A 23,980-nucleotide genomic window follows, 5' to 3' on the forward strand; every position below is an offset into this window, starting at 1 on the left:
ACTTGACTGGGAAGTCCTAACTGGGATGTTAGGCAAAATGAAAGACGTAGTAAGTGAAGCTAGGCAGAAGAAAAGTCCTGGTGAGTGAAGCCAGGCAGAAGGAAGTCCTAGTGAGTGAAGCTAGGCAGATGGAAAACCCTAGTGAGTGAAGCTAGGTGAAAGTCCTAGTGAGTGAAGCTAGGCAGATGGAAATCCTGGTGAGTGAAGCCAGGTGAAAGTCCTAGTGAGTGAAGCTAGGCAGATGGAAAACCCTAGTGAGTGAAGCTAGGTAAAAGTCCTGGTGAGTGAAGCCAGGCAAGGGAAAATCCAGATGGATCAAGGATGATCGGACATCTGGTGCGGGGAAGTCCAAGTAGGTCAAAGGATTGACTGGATACTTGGCACAGAGAAAAGTCCAAGTGGGTCAAAGGGATTGACCGGACACTTGGTAAGGGAGTCCTAGCAGGTCAAGGGAGTGACTAGATGCTAGGCATGACATACCAACAGGTCAAGGTTGACCGGATGTTGGTTTGGGAGGTTTGGGACTTGGTTTTGGACAAAAATCAAGTGCTGGATCGATCAGTGGATCGATCCAGGCTCTGGATCGATCAGTGGATCGATCCAGACCTGTCCCAGCGAACAGAGAGCCTCTGGATCGATCCGTGGATCGATCCAGAGGTCCCAATCGATCAGTGGATCGATTGGGACGCGGCTGCTTCGCGCGATAAGCGCTGGATCGATCCGTGGATCGATCCAGGCGCGTTTCCAGAGCACAGAGGCGCTCTGGATCGATCCGTGGATCGATCCAAAGCCTCCCCGATCGATTGGGAATATTCGAATCGATCGGGATCCGACCGTTGGCGTCGTTTATAGCTGCAGGCGTGTGATGGCTGCGGCAGTTCTCCGATTCACTCCAGAGCTCTCGCCAACTCCTCCACAGCGCTCACAAAGTTCAGATCGCCAGTTCTTGAAGGATCTTGGAAGCTCTCCAAGTCAAGAGGCGGATCAAAGCCAAGAAGAGAAGCTAGGGTTAGGGTTTTGTACTCATTGTAAACTTGTAAGCTTGTATTTCTTGTATCCTTTCCCTCTCTTCTTGTATTGAGTATTGTAGGGCTTCTCCGCCCTTGGTAGTTACCACAAAGGAGAGTTTTATTTAGTGGAGGGTGTGTGTGTTGGTGTGGATCCTTGGATTAGTCACCTCTTGTGAGGTGGATACCAAGTAAAACCAACCGTGTTAGCGTTGTGTGTTTGTTTCTGTATTTTCCGCTGCACATCTTTGAAGGAACAAGCAACGCCGAGCACCGAGCGAACGTGACGAGCTATTCCCCCCCCCCCCCCCCCCCTCTAGCTACTTTTGGTCCTAACATGTTATTGTACCACCGCTGCTTTGATTTTTACTGTGCACATTTGTACAAGAAGACTGCCGCTTCGATTTCCATGCAGCATGCACAGTAATACATTGTACAGCCACCTATTCAAACTTCAATTAATTATATAATTCTCCTATAATTCTATATAAAACCACTGCAAAATTTAATTTACTCATGCTTTAATTCTCTAAGTCTCATACTGCTCATATTTTCATCCTCTAAGTTTCATCCTCTGTAATTTGTATTTTTTGTCCCTCATCATCTCAACGGTAATTCTTTCAGTCTCAGAATACGACAAAACGCCCTTCGCTTTCCATAATCGTCAGGTAATATTTTTTTAAAATTTTTTCTTCGTTCTTGAAATGTTCTTTATAGACTTTATTATTCTGTATGAATAATAAATTATTGATGAAATGGACCCAAATATTGAATATGTTTGGAAAAATAGATTATTAGCAGTTGTATGAAATTTTTTTTCTCATTTTTCCTCTCTCGCAAACAAATTACTACCATCGCAAACTTGATTTATGCACTTATCTCATTTATTATATATTTGTTAAAGTATAGTTTATTATAAAATATAAACTGCTTAAATTAACTCATTCAAATCAAATTTAATATTTTTTATTATATTTGTGCAGGTAATACTCAGTAATCAGTTTGAAATATCATCAAATTAAAACTACACGGCGTAATCAAATTTTATTATTCATTTAATTCTAAGTAATTTTATTTTGATAAAATAATAGACACTTATATTTTCTTTTCTAATATTATTTTAATATAAATATGTCTATGAAAAAATATGATTCTGGATATATGAAACGTATGAAAAAAAAGAAAAATAGAAGAATTTATTCAATCTCAAAAGGCGCACTCGATAGATTTATTATTAATAATCAAAATCAAAACTCAGAAAATGATATAATTGAAAATTTAAATGAAAAACTAATTGAATTTTCACCGGAAGATAATACTTTAGGACAAAAAAAATCTATCAAGAACTTTCTAATGATCACAAAACAAATTCATCAAATATTAATATTAATATTAATATTAATATTAATGAAGAAAATAATTATAATTTAGAAGAAGAAAAAGATGACTTAATAAATCATGAAAATAATTTTTTTAATAATTTTGATGAAATTATTATTCAAAATATATATGATCCAGCACAATGGAAAAATATAAATACAAATTTAATAGATTTATTAGTTGAAAAGGGTCCAATTAGAGAAAACAATATTTCTTTTCCAAATGATGGAAATTCTAGACATTTTTCGAAAAACATGATAGAAAATGGTTAATATATTCAAAAGTATTAGATAAAGTATTTTGTTTTTGTTATAAATTATTTAGTCAAAAATCAATTACAATTCAATTAGCAAACGAAGGGTGTCGTGATTGGAAAAATCTTAGTGCCAAATTTAAAAGTCATGAAACAAGCAGTGAACATATTATAAATATGAATATTTGATTTGATATTAAAATGGGATTGCTTAAAAATAAAACCATTGATCAAATTTTACAAGAAAAAATAAATAAGGAAAAAGAACATTGGAAGAATGTATTAATAAGAATTATTGTTATAGTTAAAAATCTGGCAAAAAATAATTTGGCATTCTGTGGCACTAATGAGAAAATTTATCAAGATAACAATAAAAATTTTTTAGGTTTAATTGAAATGATAGTAGAATTTGATCCTATAATACTTAAACGTATTCAAAATGGTAAAATTCATAATCATTATCTTGGTCATAATATACAAAATGATTTAATAAATATATTAGGAAAAGAAGTAAATAATATTATAATTAAAAAAAATAAAAGAAGCAAAATACTTTTCAGTTATACTTGATTGTACTCCTGATGTAAGTCATCAAGAACAAATGTCTCTTATATTAGGATGTGTATATATTTCAACAAGGTCAATCAAAATAGAAGAATATTTTATAGAATTTTTAAAAGTAGATGATACATCAGGAAAAGGTCTTTTTGATACACTTATTAATATAATAAATAAAATTGAACTGGATGTGAATGACATAAGAGGACAAGGATATGATAATGGAACTAATATGAAAGGTAAACAACAAGGTGTACAAAAGAGATTGTTAGATATAAATTCTAGGGCTTTTTATACACCATGTGGTTGTCATAGTCTTAATTTAGTACTATGTGATATGGCTAATTCTTGTCCTAGTGCTATAACATTTTTTAGTGTGATATAACGAATAATATTATAATTAAAAAAATAAAAGAAGCAAAATATTTTTCAGTTATACTTGATTGTACTCCTGATGTAAGTCATCAAGAACAAATGTCTCTTATATTAGGATGTGTATATATTTCAACAAGTCCAATCAAAATAGAAGAATATTTTATAGAATTTTTAAAAGTAGATGATACATCAGGAAAAGGTCTTTTTGATACACTTATTAATATAATAAATAAAATTGAACTGGATGTGAATGACATAAGAGGACAAGGATATGATAATGGAACTAGGGGTGGCAATTTTTGACCCGACACGAAAACACGACCCGAACCGAACACGAAAAAATCATGTTAGGGTTGGGTAATTTCGGGTTCGGGTCGAAATCGGGTCGACTCAATTGACCCAATTAATAAACAGGTCGGGTTCGGGTCAACCTGAAATGACCTAATTATAACCCGCGAACCCGTTTATAATTATAAATTTAAACTAAAATTACAAATTTAAAAAAGTTAAAAACCCTAAACATAGATATGTGCTATTGATTGCAATGTTGCTATGATTTATCATTTATGATATGGATTTTCAATTTATGTAGATAAATGTTATTTTTAATTTTTAATTTAATATGCAAAATTTCTTTATTAATTCAGGTCATGTTCGGGTCAAACGGGTCAAATGGGTCAAACAGGTTAAACGGGTCAAACGGGTTAAACGGGTCAACGGGTCAAACGGGTTAAATGGGTCGGGTTCGGGTCAAGTGAAAATAAACAGATCAGGTTCGGGTTGAATAGTTTGACCCGAATTCATAATCAGGTCGAGCTCAGGTTGTCATTTTCCAACCCGCCAACCTGCCAACCCGAACCCATCAACCCGAACCCGAACCGAATTGCCACCCTTAAATGGAACTAATATGAAAGGTAAACAACAAGGTGTACAAAAGAGATTGTTAGATATAAATTCTAGGGCTTTTTATACACCATGTGGTTGTCATAGTCTTAATTTAGTACTATGTGATATGGCTAATTCTTGTCCTAGTGCTATAACATTTTTTAGTGTGATATAACGTATTTACTCATTATTTTCTTCTTCTACAAAAAGATGAAAAATTTTACAAGACTATGTTTCTAATTTAACTCTTAAACCATTATCACAAACATGTTGGAAAAGTCATCTTGAAAGCGTTAAAGCAATAAAATATCAAGTTCCACAGATAAAAGAAGCTTTATATAAACTTGCAGAAACTAGTGATGATTCTAAAACAAAAAGTGAAGCAAATTCTTTAGCAACATATGAATTTGAAAATTTTGAATTTTTATTAGGTATGGTTATTTGGTATGATATATTATTTTCAGTTAACACTGTTAGTAAATTTTTACAATATAACGATATGAACATTGCTATTGCATTAGATTAGTTAAAAGGTCTTGTTTCTTTTTTAATGATTATAAAGAAAATAGATTTATATCTGCTGTGATTTCTGCTAAAGAGATTGCAAATGAACTGAATATAGAATTAAAATTTTGTGAAAAACGTATAATTAGAAGAAATAAACGATTTGATGAGAATAAAATTAATGAAGTGAAGCTTTCACATGAAGAATCTTTTAAAATTAATTACTTTAATTATATTATTGACCATGTCATTTCTTCACTTCAAAGTAGATTTGAACAATTTAAAATATATGAAGATAATTTTAATTTTTTATATGATGTAGAAAAGTTAAAATTGCTTGATGATGAGTTTTTAAAAATAAAATGTTTAAATCTTGAAAACTTTTTAAAACATGACATGTTATCTGATATTGATGGTTTAGATTTATTTTTAAAATTAAAAGTTTTAAGATAAATAATAAATCCAAAATTAAAAACAGCACTTGAGGTATTGAACCTTATAAAAAAATTAAATTCTTTTCCTAATGCATGGATAACTTATAGAATATTATTAATTATACATGTTAATGTAGCTTAGCAGAAAGAAGTTTTTCAAAATTAAAATTAATAAAGTCTTATTTACGTTCAACAATGTTTCAAGAAATATTAAATAATCTAATAATTTTATCAATTGAAAAAAAAATATTATCAAAACTCGAATATAAAAATTTAATTAATAATTTTGTATCTCACAAAGTTAAAAAACTAAATTTTATATAAAAAATTTATTTTAAATTAATAGTTTATTTTAAAAAAAAAAATTAAATCGTCCAAAGTCCGAGACTCCGAATGAAAAGGATGAGAAATTTTTTTTAAAAAAAAATATTAAAGATCTCTATATATATATATATATATATATATATATATATATATATATATATGACCTAGGGACCCTGCCATCAAGCACCGCCACCCCTCCTCCGCATGGATAGACGGACTGTCAAGCGCCGAAAGACCTCAGCAGCGGCCGCTGCCGCCTCCGCTGAGGCCGCTGCCGCCTCCGCCGAGGCCGCTGCCGCCTCCGCCGAGGCCGCTGCCGCCTCCGCCGGATCGGTTGCAGACGGCGACTCCGATGCCAACTCTGACGCCGAACCAGTTGCGGAGGCCGTCCCCGTCCCCGTCGCCAACCCCGAAGCCGTCCCCGTCGCCATCCCCGACCCCGTCCCCGTCCCTGACGCGGTCCCCGACGCTGTCCCTGTCGCGGACGCCGTCCCCGACGCTGTCCCTGTCGCGGACGCCGTCCCCGACGCTGTCCTTGTCGCCGACGCCTTCGCCGACGCCTTCCCCGACGCCGTCCCCAACGCCGTCCCAGTCGCCGACCCCGACGACCCCGACGCCGTTCCAGTCGCCGACCCCAACGCCGTCCCAGTCGCCGACCCCGACGCCGTCCCAGTCGCCGACCCCGACGCCGTTCCCGAAGCCGTCCCCGTTCCCGTTCCCGACGCCGTCCCCGTCCCCGTCCCCGTCCCAGTCGCCGTCCCCGACGCCGTTCCCGTCGCTGTGGCCGCTGACCACGCAGCTCAACCCGCGCCCCCGGCTATAAAGATTCAGTACAAATACGAATCAGGGAGACTCACGGCCGTCCAATACATAACAGGGCCAAATATCTATTTACAGGGCTTGATGTTTGGCACTGGCAGTGGAGAAAAGAGCGGCTAATTGGCTTCACTGGTGCGATCTATTCTTGATTTTTTTTTTTCTTTTTCTTGAGTACTTTTTGCCTTCACTGGTGCGATCTATTTTTTGTTTTTTTTTTTTCTTGAGGACTTGTTGGCTTCACTGGTTCGACCTATTCTTGACTACAGACATAGACAGGACAATACATCAATTGACTTTTGTTGCCATAGGTATTACAGTAGTTTAATTTGTGTCGAGCTCAAGTCTGACATAAAGTGGCTCGTAGTCTTATTTTACTCTCAGTTCCACGAGCCCTAATTCGCCGCCTGCCCTAAACCCCGCTGGCTAAGCGCGTCATGATCGCCGCCGCCGCTGGCAGGTCGATCCTCCGCTCGCCTTGCCTCAGGGGTGCTGCCTCGAGATCCGGATCAGTGCGGCCTTCCCTGTTTCGCTCCGTCCCAAAGCAGAGGCATCCGTCTGCGGCCGTTCGCTTCCACAGGTGTCCGCCAGCGATTCGCGATCCCTTCCTTTCTTTCTCCTCTTTGCGTAAGATTAATTTCTTTCGGATTGTTAAGGTCCCCCGTCGAGGCGAGCTTCTGTGTGGAATCGATGTTGCCGATGCACAATGCCACGGCTTCTGCGTTGATGACGTCGATGCTCACGATTTCGCGCAGGGGTTGTGGGTGGCTGTCGGAAGGTTTGTCCTGTGATTTTCTTTCAATTGGTTGAATTCGTTATTTCTCGTTGATTTGTTTATCTAAAACAATCTTGTAACATAGAAGCATATGTGTTCGTTTGCTTCATCTGCTGTCGACAAAATAGCGATGCATATTCTTTATTTTCTTATTGTGACCATTGCTTGACAAACAATTTATAAACCCATAATAAGGACTCTACTTATTGAAGCAAATTAAATTGATAAAGAAATAATAAATAAATTTAAATGCATTACCTATCCTATGTGTTTTATTTGTCAAGTAGCATTAAATTTTGTTTTTTAATTGGACGGGGTAATCAGCAGCAGTGTTCTCCAAAACTAGCTCACTTTAATTTGAGTGCTGGTAGAAAGGAAATCTTTGGTTATAGTAGAAACACGTCAAAAGGTAGTTCACTGGATTGATTTAATACCCAAGTGCTTCCAACTTTTCAATAGGAATGTAACTAATTTTACTAATGTCAAATTTCTCAAAATTTATGGTATTTTTTTTATATTCCAATTCATCTCTAATTGACTATATAAAGGAACTCACTACAGTTTGATTGAAATGTAATTGTCAACTTTCTAAGGAACAAACAAATCTTCAACTTGATGGCCAGAATCTAATTTTTCTTCTGCTCTGCAGGTAATTGCGCCTATTACTAGTTGTAACAGCCTATCTGTTTTGTCTTCTCTTTTAAGATGTTTGGTGAGACCATTTTGACGGGTTCTTTCATTTCATTTTGTTATCCAACATTCTTCCCTGTCTCAATTTCACTTAATTCAATCACATCACTTCTGGTTCTATGATTGTATTCCTTTTCCTTTTGTGTGAGCCAATTAGCAGCATACTGATTTTTCTTCATTCAACCAGCTGCGATTGATGATGTGTGACAATTACTAGGTGGAGTCTAGCAAGTTAGTTACTGATGTTCTCACATACACAGGTTGGCATATGTTCTTTTGAGCCTCTTGTTAATATTCTCTTTTGAATCTGATTGATTCAACCAAGTCGTGTCAGAGTTGAGTCAATTGTAAGATGATGCGACAAACATGGATGCCCTTGAGCATGACTTCTCTATAAATATGTAGATTAAGTATGCAAATGGAATATGAGATTGTATTAGCACAATGAAATTTCTCATATCAAGTTTATGCTTTCCACAATCTTACCTAGATACTATATTACTACTTTAAAGCCACTTTTGAGAATGATGCAACAAAAATATTTTATTCACATGGCTCATAATAAGGACACACCCAGAAACACTCTTATTTTTTTCTAATATTTTAATTAACAACCACAGGATGCTTAAAAAATGATTTATTTATTTTTATCATAATGTTGCTGTTGTCAGTGACTTGCTGCCAATTTTGCAAAATAAAAATCATGGCAAGTTGTTCATATGGAGAATTCATGGAACTTGCACTTACTCACCATAAATGTTTGCTTCCATGTGTGATTTGGTGTTTTGTTTGTGATATTCCATTTCAATGAGACTTGCCTTGAAGCTTATTCATATATGATCCAAACCTTCCATTTTTGTTTGGATGTGCTTTGCTTTGCTTCCTTAAAAGTTTAAGCCCCTTCCTCTAATGGAACTCTATTTGTTAGGTTAGTCAATTGCACCAATGCATTTCGGAGTCATTAGCAAAATACAGCTAGTGTTTCCTTCACTTGCATTGGGCTTCAGCCTTCAGATTGATGGCATGCTCTAATACTTAGGCTCTTCTTACCCTCTTGGTACTTGTGTTAGATACAAAAACTTAGACATTGATACTAATGAACAATTGGTACCCCTATTGTTCACTAGTAAAATTTTTAGAAATGGCTATGTCGGATTTGCAGTGCCTCGAGTAATATAGATGGCATGTCGCTTTCAATGGATATATTGCTTTGTGTGCTTGGTCTTGCTGATTCTTTCATGCCTGTCATAATGTCTCCATCATGAACTCATAACATAACTGTAACATGGATATCTGTGATCTACAGAAGGATCAGAAAAACTGTTAGTGTTGCATTTACGTGTCAACAAGAATGTTTATTTTTAACTCGTCATTCAATTCAATCCCTCACCCCAAAACTTATTAACCTATATCTGGTCAAACTTAATAGTTTGTAGATATTTCCTGTACTGATGTCTTGTATGTATATCAGCTAGCAATGAGGATGTATGATGGTTCACAAGCGGATCAAAGCAATACTTTGGTCAAAAACAACCAATACGTTTAGAGAGTCAGCCATCATTGTGGAAGGATTAAATTAACACTCGTGAGCATCAGATAGATGAACCAAATATTCAATTGTTTTTCCCCGAGTTATGAACTTTAAATGAGGATAATGTATGATCTCCACGCTGCAGTGTGTTGCTCATGAAATAAAAATGCTTCTTACCTTTTTCTATTCAATCAACTTGTATAGCATTTTCACTGATTGTCTCTCTACCGTTCCATTTCCTCAATATGTTGACAGTTTCATTTCTAAGCATTATAAACATTTTAGCACTATGTTTGTTTGATCTTGTGTGAAAGGTTATTCCTGATGCCATTTCTGCAGTGGTCGAGTCATTTATTCAAATCAAGGAGATTTTGTTCAATGTAGCTTTCGACATTCTTGATGTTCTTTTTTATCATTTTGATTAGAGCTTAGATACTTGATTCTTTATATTGTAGATGGATGAGTTGTAGATTCGGATTTTCGAGGGGCAATGCACGGGTGCAGATCTTTAATTTAGATTGCTGTTGGAGATGGATTGCAATACTCGTGACCATATTTTTCGCTTCATTTCTTCTCGACCTTCTTGTAGCTTGACATTAAACTGTCTAATAATTTACAACTTGTCAAGATGTAGCATTTATGAATTCTTGTCCGGAATCTATATAACTTGTGCTCAAGGCAATGTGAGAATTTATGTGCCCACCTATTTATCTTTTCTGTCAAAACAAGTCTGTTCTCCTAAAGTTACAGAAAACGTTTCGTCCATATTTTCATATTAAATAATTTAGTGTTAGATAAATTCAAGTAACGGTCAATTCTCTTTGAGATCGAGCTTAGAATATAATGTTCTTGTTATTTATCACTGATCGGAAAGAGCTCGGAGGAGCACAAAATTTATTAGTCGATCTTCAAACAGAGCGTGAATTAGAGACACGAGTTCAATCTATTTGCCAAACATTGCTTCACAAATGTCCTCAAATGCTTCGAGGATGACCTGACGGTGTCGGCTGGAGTTCAGCTTGAGGTACGAGTGGAGGAGCTGCTCCAGGTCTCGGGCCCTGCTCATGCCGCGCTCCACGATCATCTCCACCATGGAGCTCCTGAAGTCGCCGTAAGGGTCGGTGGACCGCTTCACCACCGGGAATCCTCCCGCGTTGCCTTCGCCGGCGAGATGGAGAGCAATGGCCGGAGTTCCGTCGTCGTCGAATGCGCCGCGTGCCTTCGCGGCGGACGTCGTGTGGACTTCAAGCTCTTGCTACTAGTGCTCTTGTTCTTCTTCCTCTTGCTGTGGTGGTAGAATTCGGAGGAGTCGGAGGAGAAGCTCTTGGACGAGAACAATGTAGTTCTCGATTCCTCCTCGTCCTCCTCCTCTTCCTCGCTGCTGAAGAGATCGAGCTCGTCCTCGTTTAATGAGTCCGAGGAAGAAGAGTAGGGGAAGCTCTTTCTCTGACCAAAAGGTACCTTGCGCCTCTCTCTTTTAGTTTCCCCCCGGGGCCCGGCTTCCACTTTCTGTCCTCCTTGCCGATCGAGGGGAGCAACGGCTCGGAAGTTTCGACCGACCGACGATTGCGGCAGTTGATGGAGACATGCACGACCGGAGCGACGCAGCGGCGCTGCCGGATGTCGGCGGGAAACGACCAGTAGTGCTGGTCGAGCTTACAACGGTCATTCCACCCGTGGTTGACCGTCTCCGGCAGACGCGTCGCCGGAGGCTTGGTCGCGGCGGCGACGTTGGCGGCGGTGGAGCAGGAGGAGGCGAGCAGCATCCGTGCGAAGCGCTGCTTCAGCTTGCTACTACTGCTTTTACTGACCGATTTCTCCATTTGAGACGCCTGTTAGAAGATGAACAAGAAGACGATATTTATATCAGAACTTTGACGGGGTAGAATCGGTGCTTGGATTTGGATTGTCTCGCTCGTGACCTTCTTTAAGCTCCCCTACCGAATAATTATTCCGTGACGTCAACACGCGACGGGTGCAATCCAATCAGTCGAGTCGTATCTGAACAATAAAAGTTTAGTAGACGAAGCAACGTAACAACGGTCTGTCGGCAAATAAACATTGTTTGATGCGTTCTTCTTGTAGGTTGCGTTGCCAATGGAGAGGCATTCAGATGCCTTCTCGTTTTGCCAAGAACGCTGTTGCTACGTCCTTGTCTTGCACGATGGCCACTTCTGTAAGCAGACAAAGCAATTGAAACTGGGGGGCAAACACTGTCCATCTGTTCCCAAGTACAAGCTCTCCCTGTTGGAAAAAGGAAGAGAATGCATGCACGCAAAGATTGGTGACGAAGATAAGTAGCAGTAGCAAGCCAAGGGGAAGTGGACAGGCATAAATGCGATCTAGTGCTGTGGTTGCTGCTTACTCCTGACACGGAGTGGAGGCGATGTAAGTGCGGTGTCGTTATTTTGTAGCAATTGGACTCTTGTGTCACAGTCACAGTGGTAGACTTCTCTTCTCATTTCTTTTGACTTTGTAGACGATGTGTGGGACCTATTGAAAGATCTGTTGTCATCCATCCCAGCTAATGTTAGGTTAGAGCTATAAAATTAGACACAACCCTAATCATATACAATTCTCAGTGGACTTTTAGGAAAATCGATAGTGATTTGAAAATGGAGAAAATAGTTTTGAAAATAACTTTTATCTGTTCTCATTTCTAATGATGTGTTTTCACGTGAACACTTAGAACGAGAAAAATAGAGATGCACTTATTCATGTGGATGGTTCAGCTCCGGTCAGCGCCGGAGAGGGCGTCCACATTGCTGTGGCAGTACCAAGTGCCAAGGAGAGTGGAGAGAAATACCAGTCGGGAGATTTCCCTCGTATCCGAGTGGAAGTTGAGTGGTGATAGCGTAAAGGTGGATAAGAAAAATGAGGAAGAGTGTTGACCAAAATATATTTTCTTATTGCAACAACTTTGATAGTGAACTTTTTGTTGGAATTTTGGTGGATCGACTAGAAAATAAGAATATAGGAGAAACTTTTTAAGAAAATATGAGGATGGAGAGCTTCTATGAATTGGAACGTTTATTTCTTGTTATTTGATAAATGATTATATTCCTATTTATATATTTAGATTCATGTTTCCATGTCCTTTTACAATTAATACATCATAAAATAATTAATTTTTATTATTTTTTATACTAATGACTATTGTCAAGTTAAGTTGTTCTTGACGTTGTCCTAGCATAGTTGAAGAAATTAATTTATTTTTGGAATAAGTTCACATGTCAACATCCCCCCCCCCCCCAAAAAAAAACTTTGTTTTTCCTTGAACTCCCTACAAATTCTTTAGGTATTGAAAAACTTCTGCTTTTAGAGGCTTTGTAAATATATCAGCTTGATTTCACATGAAGTAATTCTTTTTTTTTTTACTTAATATACTCCTTATGAAATGAAAGTGAGTATCAATATGCATGCTTAGATCTTTCATGATGAACTAGGTTTCTTTACTCGAGCAATTGTCGATCTATTATTGACATAGATTTTGGTCGTAACTTCTTGTTGCAATCTAAGATCTTAGAGTAATTTCTTTAACCAAATCGCATGACAAATACAAGAGATTACAACAATATACTTAGCTTCACAAGTTGATAGAGTAACAATTTATTGTTTCTTTGAAGACCAAGTGAATGCAACATTACTAAGATAAAACACGTATTCAATAGTGCTCTTGTGATCATCATAACTTCCATCCCAATTGCTATCATTGAGACAAAAAACTCTATATCTTTTATTGATAAATAGAGAAACTCATAATCAATTGTCCCTTTAATATATCTAAGAATTCTCTTAACTACATATAAGTGAAATATTTTTAGAGTTTTTATATACCTACTTACCAAATCAACTCCAAGTAATATTCAGGCCTTGTACATGTTAGATGCTTGAGACAATCCATAAGACTCTTATAATAAGTTAGATTCATAGGTTTACCTTCTCCGTCTTTAATCATTCTAATGTCGTACTCTATGAGTGTATCCATAGCATAACAATCTTCCATTGAGAATTTTTTCAAAATCCCTTTGGCATATTTTTCTTGTCATTCAAAGATTCTCTCTTCTCTTTGTTGTATGTCAATGCCAAGGAAGTGTCTCATCAATCATAGATATGTCATCTCAAACTCTTTTTCCATTAATTACTTGAATTCTCTAATCATGAAGATATTATTATCAATAAAAATTAAATCATCCATATAAATACATACCAATAGAATATCTCTATATGAATTATTCTTTAAGTATAAAAAATGCTCGTAAGGGAACTTTGTGAAGCCTTCTTTTATAAAGTGATCATCAATTCTTGAGTTCTGGGCTATAGGAGTTTGCTAGAGCTTGTAAAGAGCTTTCTTTAATTTGTATACCTTTTTTTTCTTTCCCTTTGATGATAAAACCCGATGGTTGCTGGATATATACCTCTTCTTCAATATTTTCATTTAAAAAAGCAAATTTTATGTCCACATGTATATCTTCCATCTTCTTTAAGCTGCAAGAGAGATAAATAATCTTATTGTTTCAAATCGGGCTAATGGTGTGAATACTTCTTGGTAGTCAATCCTGTACTTTTACTTGTATTCTTTAGCAACCAACCATGCTTTATGCCTTTTAACTTCTCCTTTTACATTTGTCTTTATTTTGAACGCTCATTTAACTCCAATAGCTTTATGTCTTTGAGGAAGTGAAGTGAGTTTCCATGTATTATTTTTCTTTATAGTAAAAATCTCTTCTTTCATTGCTTTTCTCTACTTCGCATCCTTGGAGACTTCTTCATAAGTTATAAAATCATATCGTGCAAATAAACACAAATTATTAAGAGCAGTCAGTATCAATCGCTCGGCTAGAGTAATATGTCTTAGATGCTCTTTATCCTTTTCACAATTAGACTGTTTGAATTATTTTCTAATTGAGTATCAACTTGTTGGGGGTGATGATATTTTTCCACACTCTCCTTGCTTGTTTTTCTTCTCTTTATATTCTTCTTCAAATGAGATTTGCTTCATGTCATGTCGTCATTATTACTATTATTGTTATTCCAATTCCATATTTGTTCTTCATCGAATTCCATATCGCTTGATACCATGAGCTTTTGAGTTATAAGATTGTACAGTTTGTACCTACTAGCGTTCTCACAATAGCCTAAGAGAATACATTTATGACTTTTATCTTCAAATTTTGTCTGCTTCTTAGTTTACACCTTTGCAAATGTTATGCTCCCAAAAATATGAAGATGATCCACCCTTGGTTTGTGTAAGCTTCAAGCTTCCTCTGGTGTGATGTCTTCAATTCCTTTAGTGGGAAACCTGTTCAATAAATATACAACACATATAACAACATCTTTCTAAAATTCTTTTGGGATATTTTTCTCTTTCAATATACATCAAACCATATTTAGAACAGTTCAATTGTTTCTTCTTGATACACCATTTTGTTATGATGTTTAGGACATTGTGAGTTGATGAATAATATAATTTTCCTTGAAAATAATTCTCAAACTCTAACAAAGTGTATTCACCTCCTAAATCAATTCACAAATATTTTATCTGACATCTACTTTATTTTTCAACTAAAATTTTAAATTACTTAAATTTGGTGAAAACTTCTTTATTCTCTTTTAGCATATATACCTAAGTTTTCCCATTATAATCATAAGTTAAAGTCAAGAAATACATTTTCCACTAGTAGAGATAGGTTTGATGGGTCCATAAACATCGAATTGTGATAACCATTATTTTATCGCATTATTCAAGTCCCTAAATTCATGATTTTAATCCTTTCTTATGTTTAAATCCGCATTTGTACTATACTTTACGAGGATGGATTCATTTTGAGCTTTTAATACAATTTCCTTTATATTTGTGGAGTTGTATGCTAATTTGTGGGATCGGTTTTGTAGGCGATCAAGGGTTTATGGATCTGAGTCGGATCAAACCAAATTGGACTTAATTTTGGATTTAAATTTGGAGAACCAATTGAGAACTAATATGAGCCATCTATTCAAGATTTGAGGAGAGTTGGGTATCCATCAAAGATCTGGTCCATTAAGCTCAAAGGAGAGTAGATCACAACCATTGATTAAGATCTAAAGACTTTGACCCAAATTTGAACTTATCCAACCGTTGATCTAGATCTGGAGTAATTCTGGCCATAGATTAGGATTTGATTAGATTTAAAATAAGAAGGAAGCTACAATATGCTCATTCGTTAAATTGAACATTATGAGAAGGCACGCAGAACATAGGAGTTCCTTCTCTGATCATGATCGCCGGAACTCTCCATCTTCCTTCTCACTACAGAGGTCAAGGGCTTTTCCTTACTTCTCAGATTCCACCTCCAAGATTCCAATCGAAGTCTAACCATCTCTTCATTTATTCCATCGTCGATCGCAGGATGTCAACACAACCACCGAGACTACCAAGTTCTTGGGCTTTTCCAGCTTGGAAGAAACCCTAATTCCATCCTTCTTCATAGCTTAGCATCAATGATCTCCATCAACAATCAAATCTTCAATAGAGCATCATCATATTCTTTTTCTTCACCATCCATCAGCTGTGCTAACTGATACAAGTTAGGAAAAAAATCCTAGCTTGGTTTGTGAGCAAAATTGCAATCTAGAGAACACATTATTGATTGATTTGTAGTTCCTTTTCTTCTACTTGATTTGTTTGATTGTGAGCACAATTTGTTCAAGTCCCTCATGCAATGGAAGTTAGATCTCTTTGATTTCATTCCTATACTTGTTGTTTGCTTCGGATTGTTGATGTCTTGGTTAACTTGGTCACTTCATTATCTCTATTGAGGTTAGATGTAATCAGATTTGGGTTAGTTGAATAGGATTTGTTACTTCCCTTACTTAGATTTCATTTGGTTCTTGTTTAGGTTACTTCATTAATGTTGTTTACAACTTGGTTGGATTTTAGGATTCATGTAGATTAGCATGTCTTACTTACGGTTCCATAAATCTCCTTACGATGTAGTTTAATAAGGTTCAGTTTCATTAGTTGCATTATTTCATGCTTGTCTTTATTTCCTTTGTGGTTGTACATTAGTTTACTTTCTTATCAATTGTATTCATTTCTTTTTATTGTCATTAGACTTAGCATTTCAAAACCAACCCCAAAACTCCAAACCAATAACAACTCAATCCTAAGCTTTATCATTATCAGCTACATTCCTTGTGAAAGATGATTCGGGTCACCTATACTATATTGGTGCACTCACCGAGGGTTTCAGTACTTTATTATTTGATATACATTTCATGACAAAAATAGGGTTTATCAAATTTGACACTGTTACCAGATAATATAAAGGTGTTTGATAATTTTAGGATTACTTTTTTTTTTCTATTTCACATCAAATTTGAAAAAAATTATTGTTGACTACTTTAATATTTAGATATCCATGAGTTTGATCGTATATGTTTTTGTGTCTTTTGATCATACTTCCTAGTATTTCAGTGTAAGAACAAAAACTTTCTTTAGATTATGGATCATATTATCAATATTTTAGAGGTAGGATGAGAGTCAGTACTACCAGCCTAAACCTCAGTATTATTAGCTTGATTCTTAGTACCACCAGCTCTATCAGCAAGGCATGTATGATTTATTTTCATATTCCTATAATTTTAATTAGACAAATTCATTAAATTTCAGGTATGAGAGTACGTAACAGTGCATTTCTAAGCAACCTCAGTGTTATCCACCTCCATGACATGATGTATATAATCTAGTTCTTAATGCGTATATGCCTGATTAGAGAGATCATTCAGATTATATATATGGGGGAACACAATAACAAAATGCTAAGAATTTTTCAGTCGATCAATGTCCAATTGAATATCAAGACGATTCAATGTTTGACCACAACAATTTGCACCAGCTCCTTGGGGCAGATTTCATGACTTTAGTATAGATATTCTTGTCCCTAGTCATGAAGAAACCCCTGTGCAAGGGTTTAAAGAGATTATGTAGGAATTCACTTTCCAAATGCAACAACAAGCCACTCTTAGTCTTCAATTCCATCAGTAAAATGATGGGAGATTACAAACTTGTCGATCTAGTTAAATCAAATGACATCATCCATCAACCAAATGCTAACACAAGACACCATTCAGTCTCTCTCAGAGGTCATTTCTAATGGTATCGACGTGTTTGAGGAGATGGATTGTGGAGGTAGAGATATGGATGTCTATGATTCTGTCACTCCACAGGACTCCTCTATTTCATTGTGCTATGGAGACGATGTTGTTGATGTTATGGATTCTGATGATGATAAGGTATGTAAAAAGGAAATTATTGTTGTTGGAGATTTTGATGATTTCAATGTAGCGTGTAGTATTCATGATGAAAGTGGAGAGGTAGTTGATGTTAAGGATGATAAGGTTGTTGACCTATAGTTAGATCAACCCATGGAGTTAGGAGTAATGGACAATGGGAGATCTGCAGACTTAACACTCTCAGTTAAGTTGTTGGACCATATATTTGATTATACAGCAGGAATGGATCTAATCCCTAAAGTTATCTTCACCAAGAATGAAAGGAAGATTTCACCACTTCCTTTTGATTTTATTATATTTAGATCTTATCTGCTTTATTCTAACTTGGTGATTTTCTTTAATTATGCACTTTAAAATTAATGTTGAGGAGGCCTAAGGCTAAGGTGATAAATGTAACAATTTAACTTTTGGGGTGGATACTTCAACTAGATCACTTTCGATCACCTGAGAGAGTCTTCTAGGAGCTATTGGTGGAAGGAGATAGTATTTCACCTTCTGAGAGGACCTTACAGTTGAATCGACTTAGACCACCTAGAAAGACTTTTGAGAAGGCAATAACTGAGGGAGCAACTTTGTACAAAGTTGACTATATGAAGATTGTGCTCATCTCCATCTTGATTATTTCACCTTTGGTGTGGAAATTAAAATTGAATCTTCTTCAACCACTGGGGATGACTTTTATTCACACTACTCCATTACCAGCCAAGCTTCTACTTCTGAATCACCTTCAACCACTAGGAATAAAGGGAAGTTTGTTCTTTTCTTTTTACTTCATACTTTTCTTTTCATACTTTACTTTCATATTTTTCTTTCATACTGTACATTTTATTTTGAATAAATATATCTAATTGTTCCATTAATACCTTGAAAATCATAAAAGTTTCTTAAATTTGATCATCAAGTTCTAGTCATTTGACATGATTGAATGTTCTACTTGCATACTATTGATTTGTATGGCGGTAGATTCTAATTTGACTAATTGAGTTTGATTGTTAAATTACCTAGTAAGTGTAACGACCCGACCCTCTTGGCCAATTTGGCGGCCCATTTGGCGACCCTCGGGTCGTCGACCGTCGGCCCTTATGTCGTCGGCCCATTTGGCGACCTCTTATGTCGTCGACCGACGACCCTTGGCCGTGTCGTTACTCACTAGGACTTTCCACCCCTGGCAGTGGATTTTTGCCTCCCCCAGGATTCGAATTCTAAACCTCCAGGCTTAAATATTAGAGTTTATGAATCCTGGTAACCAAGTGAGATCAACGACCCTTGGTCGTGCCGTTACTCACTAGGACTTTTCACCCCTGGCAGTGGATTTTTGCCTCCCCCAGGATTCGAACTCTAAACCTCCAGGCTTAAGTATTAAAGTTTATGAATCCTGGTAACCAAGTATTAGAGTTCGAATCCTGGGGGAGGCAAAAATCCACTGCCAAGGGTGGAAAGTCCTAGTGAGTAACGGCAGGGCCAAGGGTCGTCGGTCAACGACATGAGAGGTCGCCAAATGGGCCGACGACATAAGGGCCGACGGTCGACGACCCGAGGGTCGCCAAATGGGCCAAGAGGGCCGGGTCGTTACAGTAAGGACTACTATATGTCTATTCTTTATTCTTTTTTTTTTTTATGATATGCACTCGTGACAATTGAGCTCTAGAACTTGCTTTGCTTCTTTTCAAAATTACAATGACATATGTGTGTATGAACATGATGAAAGATATTTATTTCCCCATCCTTTGATTTCCTTTCCTTCAAATACTAGTTGAATAACTCACTCAACATTTTTACTTTCCACCATATTTTCTTTGTCTTCATTCTTTTGAGAGTTTGGTTGAATTATTGATGAGTTAGATTTTTTTCAAGATGGACAAAGTTCTAAGTGTGGGGGATTACATATGTTTGAATTTCATGAAGATTAGGAATTCTTGGAGTTGAAAAAAAAAATTCTGATATGTTGTGCAAAATTCGAGCACTTGGAGACACAATTATTTCTAACTTGGAAGAATGTATCAAAGTTGATATCACAGAAATGTTGATAGTTTAGTTGATTGGTTTGCATGATACACTAGTTGGGTCTTTGAATGCTAGAATAGATAATGCTATAGCAGTGAGGAAATTATGTAGGAAGTTATAGATCGTCAATGATAGTAATGGAGCTTCTTGTGGATGTTACACCCTTGGATAGTTGTTCACTGTTTATGTTGCATTTACTAAAATTGAAAGGAAAAAGATGTTACATTCCTGAATGGTAAACATAGTAATCATGATGGATATCAAGCTAAGGAACCTTGAAGGTATAGATGTTACAATTGAAGCTATTTTGGAATCTAAATTTTTTAGAATTGTACAGGATTTCAAGTTTTTAAAAATTCTGGTTTTCAAAATCTAAAATTCTCATCCCTTGAACATTGCGCACTTTCTTCTCATCTATCCGTGTATTCTTTCGTAGCACCTCATCCCTCGATACACCGTCGAGTTCGTTAACTCACTTCCTATGTCATCCTTCTTACTAGCTAGGTCTTCTGCTCGACTTCTTGTGCTCCTAAGTGTTGGATCGAAAAGAATTTAAATATCTCCACAATGCCATGATATTATCCACTTTGGGGCTAGACCCGCATGACTTTGCTCTTGGGCTCTCCCCAAAAGGCCTCATGCCAATGGAGATATCATGCATCCTTTTAAACCTATGATTTTTTCCATGTGTTTTCAATGTGGGACTATGTTTGCAACCCCAATAATCCCCCCCCTCAAACAAAGGACCACAGGCTTCCCATGTCTGATCCTCGACCCACCAGGTCTTCCTGCCCCTCGGTCCACCCGACCTACTAGGACTTCCTTGCCTAGTCGCAACTAGGACTTCCTGCCTGGTGTCTGGTCCTCTTGATCCGAACATAGGAGCCACTACTTTCTTTGTTCGAGGTCAATATTGTACCCACATGGCTCAATCAAACCATAGCTCTTGTGCACAGTCGGCGGTTAAACCTTCTGGCAGTCCGGGCTCTGATACCAATTGTTGGATCGAAAAGAATTTAGATATCTCCACAATGGCATGATATTGTCCACTTTGGGCCTAGACCCTCATGTCTTTGCTCTTGAGCTCTCCCCAAAATGCCTCATGCCAATGGAGATATCATGCATTCTTTTAAACCCATGATCTTTTCCATGTGTTTTCAATGTGGGACTATGTTTGCAACCTTGCAACCCCAACACTAAGTTCATGTTGGATTGAGACCGCGCTAGAGGGGGGGGTGAATAGCGCTCGTGGCTATTTCGTTCAATTATCGGAATCGTTCGATTTAAAACGTACGAGTAAATGCAGCGGAAATAGAAAAGATAAACACAGACAGAAGAACACGGAGGATTTACTTCGTTCGGAGCCTAAGGCGACTCCTACTCGAAGGCCCGCGATCCTTGATGACTTCCGGTGGGCAACAACTATAAACTCGATAAAAGATTACAAGTTGAAGTACAATAAATGACAATAAATAATTATACCGACGACAAAGAAATGAAGATTCGGAGCTCCTGGTCGTCGGGCACAAGTAGCAACACTTCGAAACGTTGTTTGGAGCAACACGTAGCACTGGAATCACTTGAAACTTGATGTTTTGAAGTGCTGGTCGAAACCCCCTTATAAAGGGTGTTCAAGGCGCCTCCATGCTGCCGGGTCTTCCGCATGGATCGAATTTGATCTGGTCGAATTTCATCCCTTTAAGGCGCCTTATAGCCTTCTCAAGGCACCTTCCAAGGTGCCTTAAACTCCCATGAAGGCGTCTTCGATGAACTTTCGCAGCCAGGTCAGCCTTTGCACCCGAGGCGCCTCCAAGCTCCATGGAGGCGCCTCGGATACTGTTCATCCGAGGAAAAACCCCATTTCTTTGTACCTGCAAGATGTGTTAGTCCCAAACAATATCCTGCAACACAAAGTTAGTATAAATAACAGAATAAGTATGATAAGGATTGTTATGACAGTCTCCGGACTGTCCGGGTCTGATTTCAGATTTCCGACCGGAAACCCTAGGTCGACCCGACGCCTATTGTTCCCTCTACGGGGAACGCGTCCTCACCTACTCCACTCAGGAGATTTACCTGTTGCCAGTCGATCCTCCAGATCGACTGGACTTTTGCTCAGCACTCGACGCTTCCGGACTTTCTGCGAGACATCCGCTTCCCGGCTAGTCCAGTCTTTCACGTGGTTCGCGACACCAGGACTTTCCACCTAGGGTTACCATCCCCTAGGATTTTTGCCTGAAGCCATCGACCTGCCAAGACTTTCCGCATAGGGTTACCACCCCCTATGACCTAGGGTTACCACCCCCTAGGGTTTTCACCTTTGCCTAACCGCAGTTAGGACTTTCCTGAAATCCTCAAGCAGACTTGTTAGATTACAAAACGCCTTAACTTTGAATCCTATGTCATTATCAAAACACGAGTTCGATCGTCGGATACTTCCCGCACCAACAGTTCCTACATATTTAGACACAAGGCATTAAACACAAATAGGATATAACTTAACTCGGTTGATCACATCAAAACTACCACGGGATACTTACACTAAATACATTGAAATTAAACATCACTTTATCAAGGATCATGTTGTTAAAGGAAACATTGAACTTGACTACGTTGAGTCCAAGTCAAATCTAGCTGACATCTTTACAAAATCGCTCCCTGAATCTGAATTTAGTCATTTATGCCGACAGTTAGTAATGTGCACGATAGATTAGAACTTAATCTTTTACTTCATTTTTTTCTAGCAAACGATTTTCAACTTCTAGGCTACTCCTATTTTTACTTTTACTTTAAAAACCCCATTTTCTAGTTTTCCAAAGTCTGTTATGGACTTAGCCTAGGTTTTCCCTTAAACAACATAATCCTATAGTTTTAGGTAGCCAATATCTCATAAGCACATTAGGACTATCTTGCTTGTGTATTCAAAAACACAGAAAGGTGTGAGATGCATAATGTATTGTCTGAGCTTTAGATGCTTATTTCAGTACATCAATATAAGTCTAAGCGTTAAATACCAAAATATATTGATCAAGCTGAGTAGTTCTTCTTAGAGAATAACTAGCTGGATAGAGGTATTTAACTTAACTAATTAAGTGAACACTATTATCTTCTGATAATTAGCTAGTAACTAAAGGTTAGACATTTAAGAACAAATTTTCTAAATGATTATTTTTAAAGTAATATCAAGTTAAGGGGAGGGTCTGTCTTGAAAACTAAAATTTTATTTTTTTAAAAAAAAAATATTTTAAAAATATTTGAAGATTTTTGAAAAGTGTTTTGAAAATTATTTTCTAAGTATTTATGAAATTTACTTGAAATCTTTTAAAATCCTTTGCAGAACTCTTACTTTTTGTTTGAAAATACTTTGAAAAACTTCCTTAAAACACTTTGCAAAATTCTTACAAAATTTGATGTTTAAAAAATTTTGTGAAAAATACATAGAAAATGTTTTTTTGAATTTTTTTTATCAAAATGGGTTGAAAAATTACTTTGAAAATTATTGCTTTGAAAAAAAACTTTGCAAATTGGCTTTATAACAAAAAAAAAAAGTGTTTTGAAATAACTCTAAAAATTGCTTTGATAATCTTTAAAGAGTACTTAAAATTACTTAGAAAATTATTTTGAAAGTCTTTAAACATACTTTAAAATTACTTTTAAAGTTGCTTTAAAAATATTTTGAAAATACTTTAAAGTTACTTTAAAAATTATTTTAAAATTTTCTTTAAAAATATTTCAAAACTGCTTAAAAATTTCTTTGGAAAAATTACTATATATTTTGAAAAATATCTTGAACGTTACTGATCCCGTCTGGAAGTTGCGTCAGACGGAGGTCGGCCGAGCTGTCGTCGGTGTTGACTAAAGGTCGTTGGAGTGCCTAGATCATCTGGCACCACACGAAAGGACTCTCACGAGTGGGTGACGAGGATGGTAACGGAACAAAACCCCTGCTCACACTTAGACAATCGCACGGGCCTTAGAGGCCAGAAACCAAGGAAAAAATCCCCGGAGCAGGCCCTCCGATGCTCAAGTTAGATACTTTTCGCCCAGAAGAACAGTGAAAGGACGAAAGTAAAAGACTGGTGAGAAAAGATGAGTGAGCGTATCTGCGTAGGGACGAAACTTGCCTTTTTATATTGTTATCGACGCTTCTGGAGTCTGACCAGTGTCAGG

General features: G+C 37.1%; 2 protein-coding genes across 3 annotated transcripts; both read left to right on the forward strand.

Moving 5' to 3' along the window:
• Positions 1 to 5,924: 5,924 nt before the first annotated feature.
• Positions 5,925 to 6,659, forward strand: LOC122009743 (calphotin-like). The gene has a single exon (XM_042566022.1). It carries the CDS (start codon positions 5,925 to 5,927, stop codon positions 6,657 to 6,659), a length of 735 nt encoding a protein of 244 aa, XP_042421956.1.
• Positions 6,660 to 6,895: 236 nt separating this feature from the next.
• Positions 6,896 to 10,234, forward strand: LOC122011996 (protein NUCLEAR FUSION DEFECTIVE 6, mitochondrial-like). Of its 2 annotated transcripts, none has more exons than XM_042568439.1 (3): positions 6,896 to 7,116; positions 7,193 to 7,314; positions 7,961 to 8,182. In XM_042568439.1, the coding sequence occupies exons 1-3, from the start codon at positions 6,974 to 6,976 to the stop codon at positions 7,978 to 7,980; spliced, it is 285 nt and encodes a 94-aa protein (XP_042424373.1). In that variant the 5' UTR covers positions 6,896 to 6,973; the 3' UTR covers positions 7,981 to 8,182. The 2 variants fall into 2 exon arrangements, with proteins under 2 accessions (XP_042424373.1, XP_042424374.1); XM_042568440.1 differs by lacking the exon at positions 7,961 to 8,182 and adding an exon at positions 9,988 to 10,234 and having other exon boundaries at positions 6,902 to 7,116.
• Positions 10,235 to 23,980: the final 13,746 nt, after the last annotated feature.

Source organism: Zingiber officinale, chromosome 8A (assembly GCF_018446385.1).
Source record: "Zingiber officinale cultivar Zhangliang chromosome 8A, Zo_v1.1, whole genome shotgun sequence".
Lineage (NCBI taxonomy): Eukaryota > Viridiplantae > Streptophyta > Magnoliopsida > Zingiberales > Zingiberaceae > Zingiber > Zingiber officinale.

Excerpts from the sequence above, each read along its gene's own strand:
- LOC122009743 (XM_042566022.1), top strand. The coding sequence starts at position 5,925 with ATGGATAGACGGACTGTCAAGCGCCGAAAGACCTCAGCAGCGGCCGCT.
- LOC122011996 (XM_042568439.1), top strand. The coding sequence starts at position 6,974 with ATGATCGCCGCCGCCGCTGGCAGGTCGATCCTCCGCTCGCCTTGCCTC. Across the intron at positions 7,117-7,192 it reads GCGGCCGTTCGCTTCCACAG|GTCCCCCGTCGAGGCGAGCT; the intron begins GTGTCCGCCAGC and ends CGGATTGTTAAG. Across the intron at positions 7,315-7,960 it reads TTGTGGGTGGCTGTCGGAAG|GTAATTGCGCCTATTACTAG; the intron begins GTTTGTCCTGTG and ends TCTGCTCTGCAG.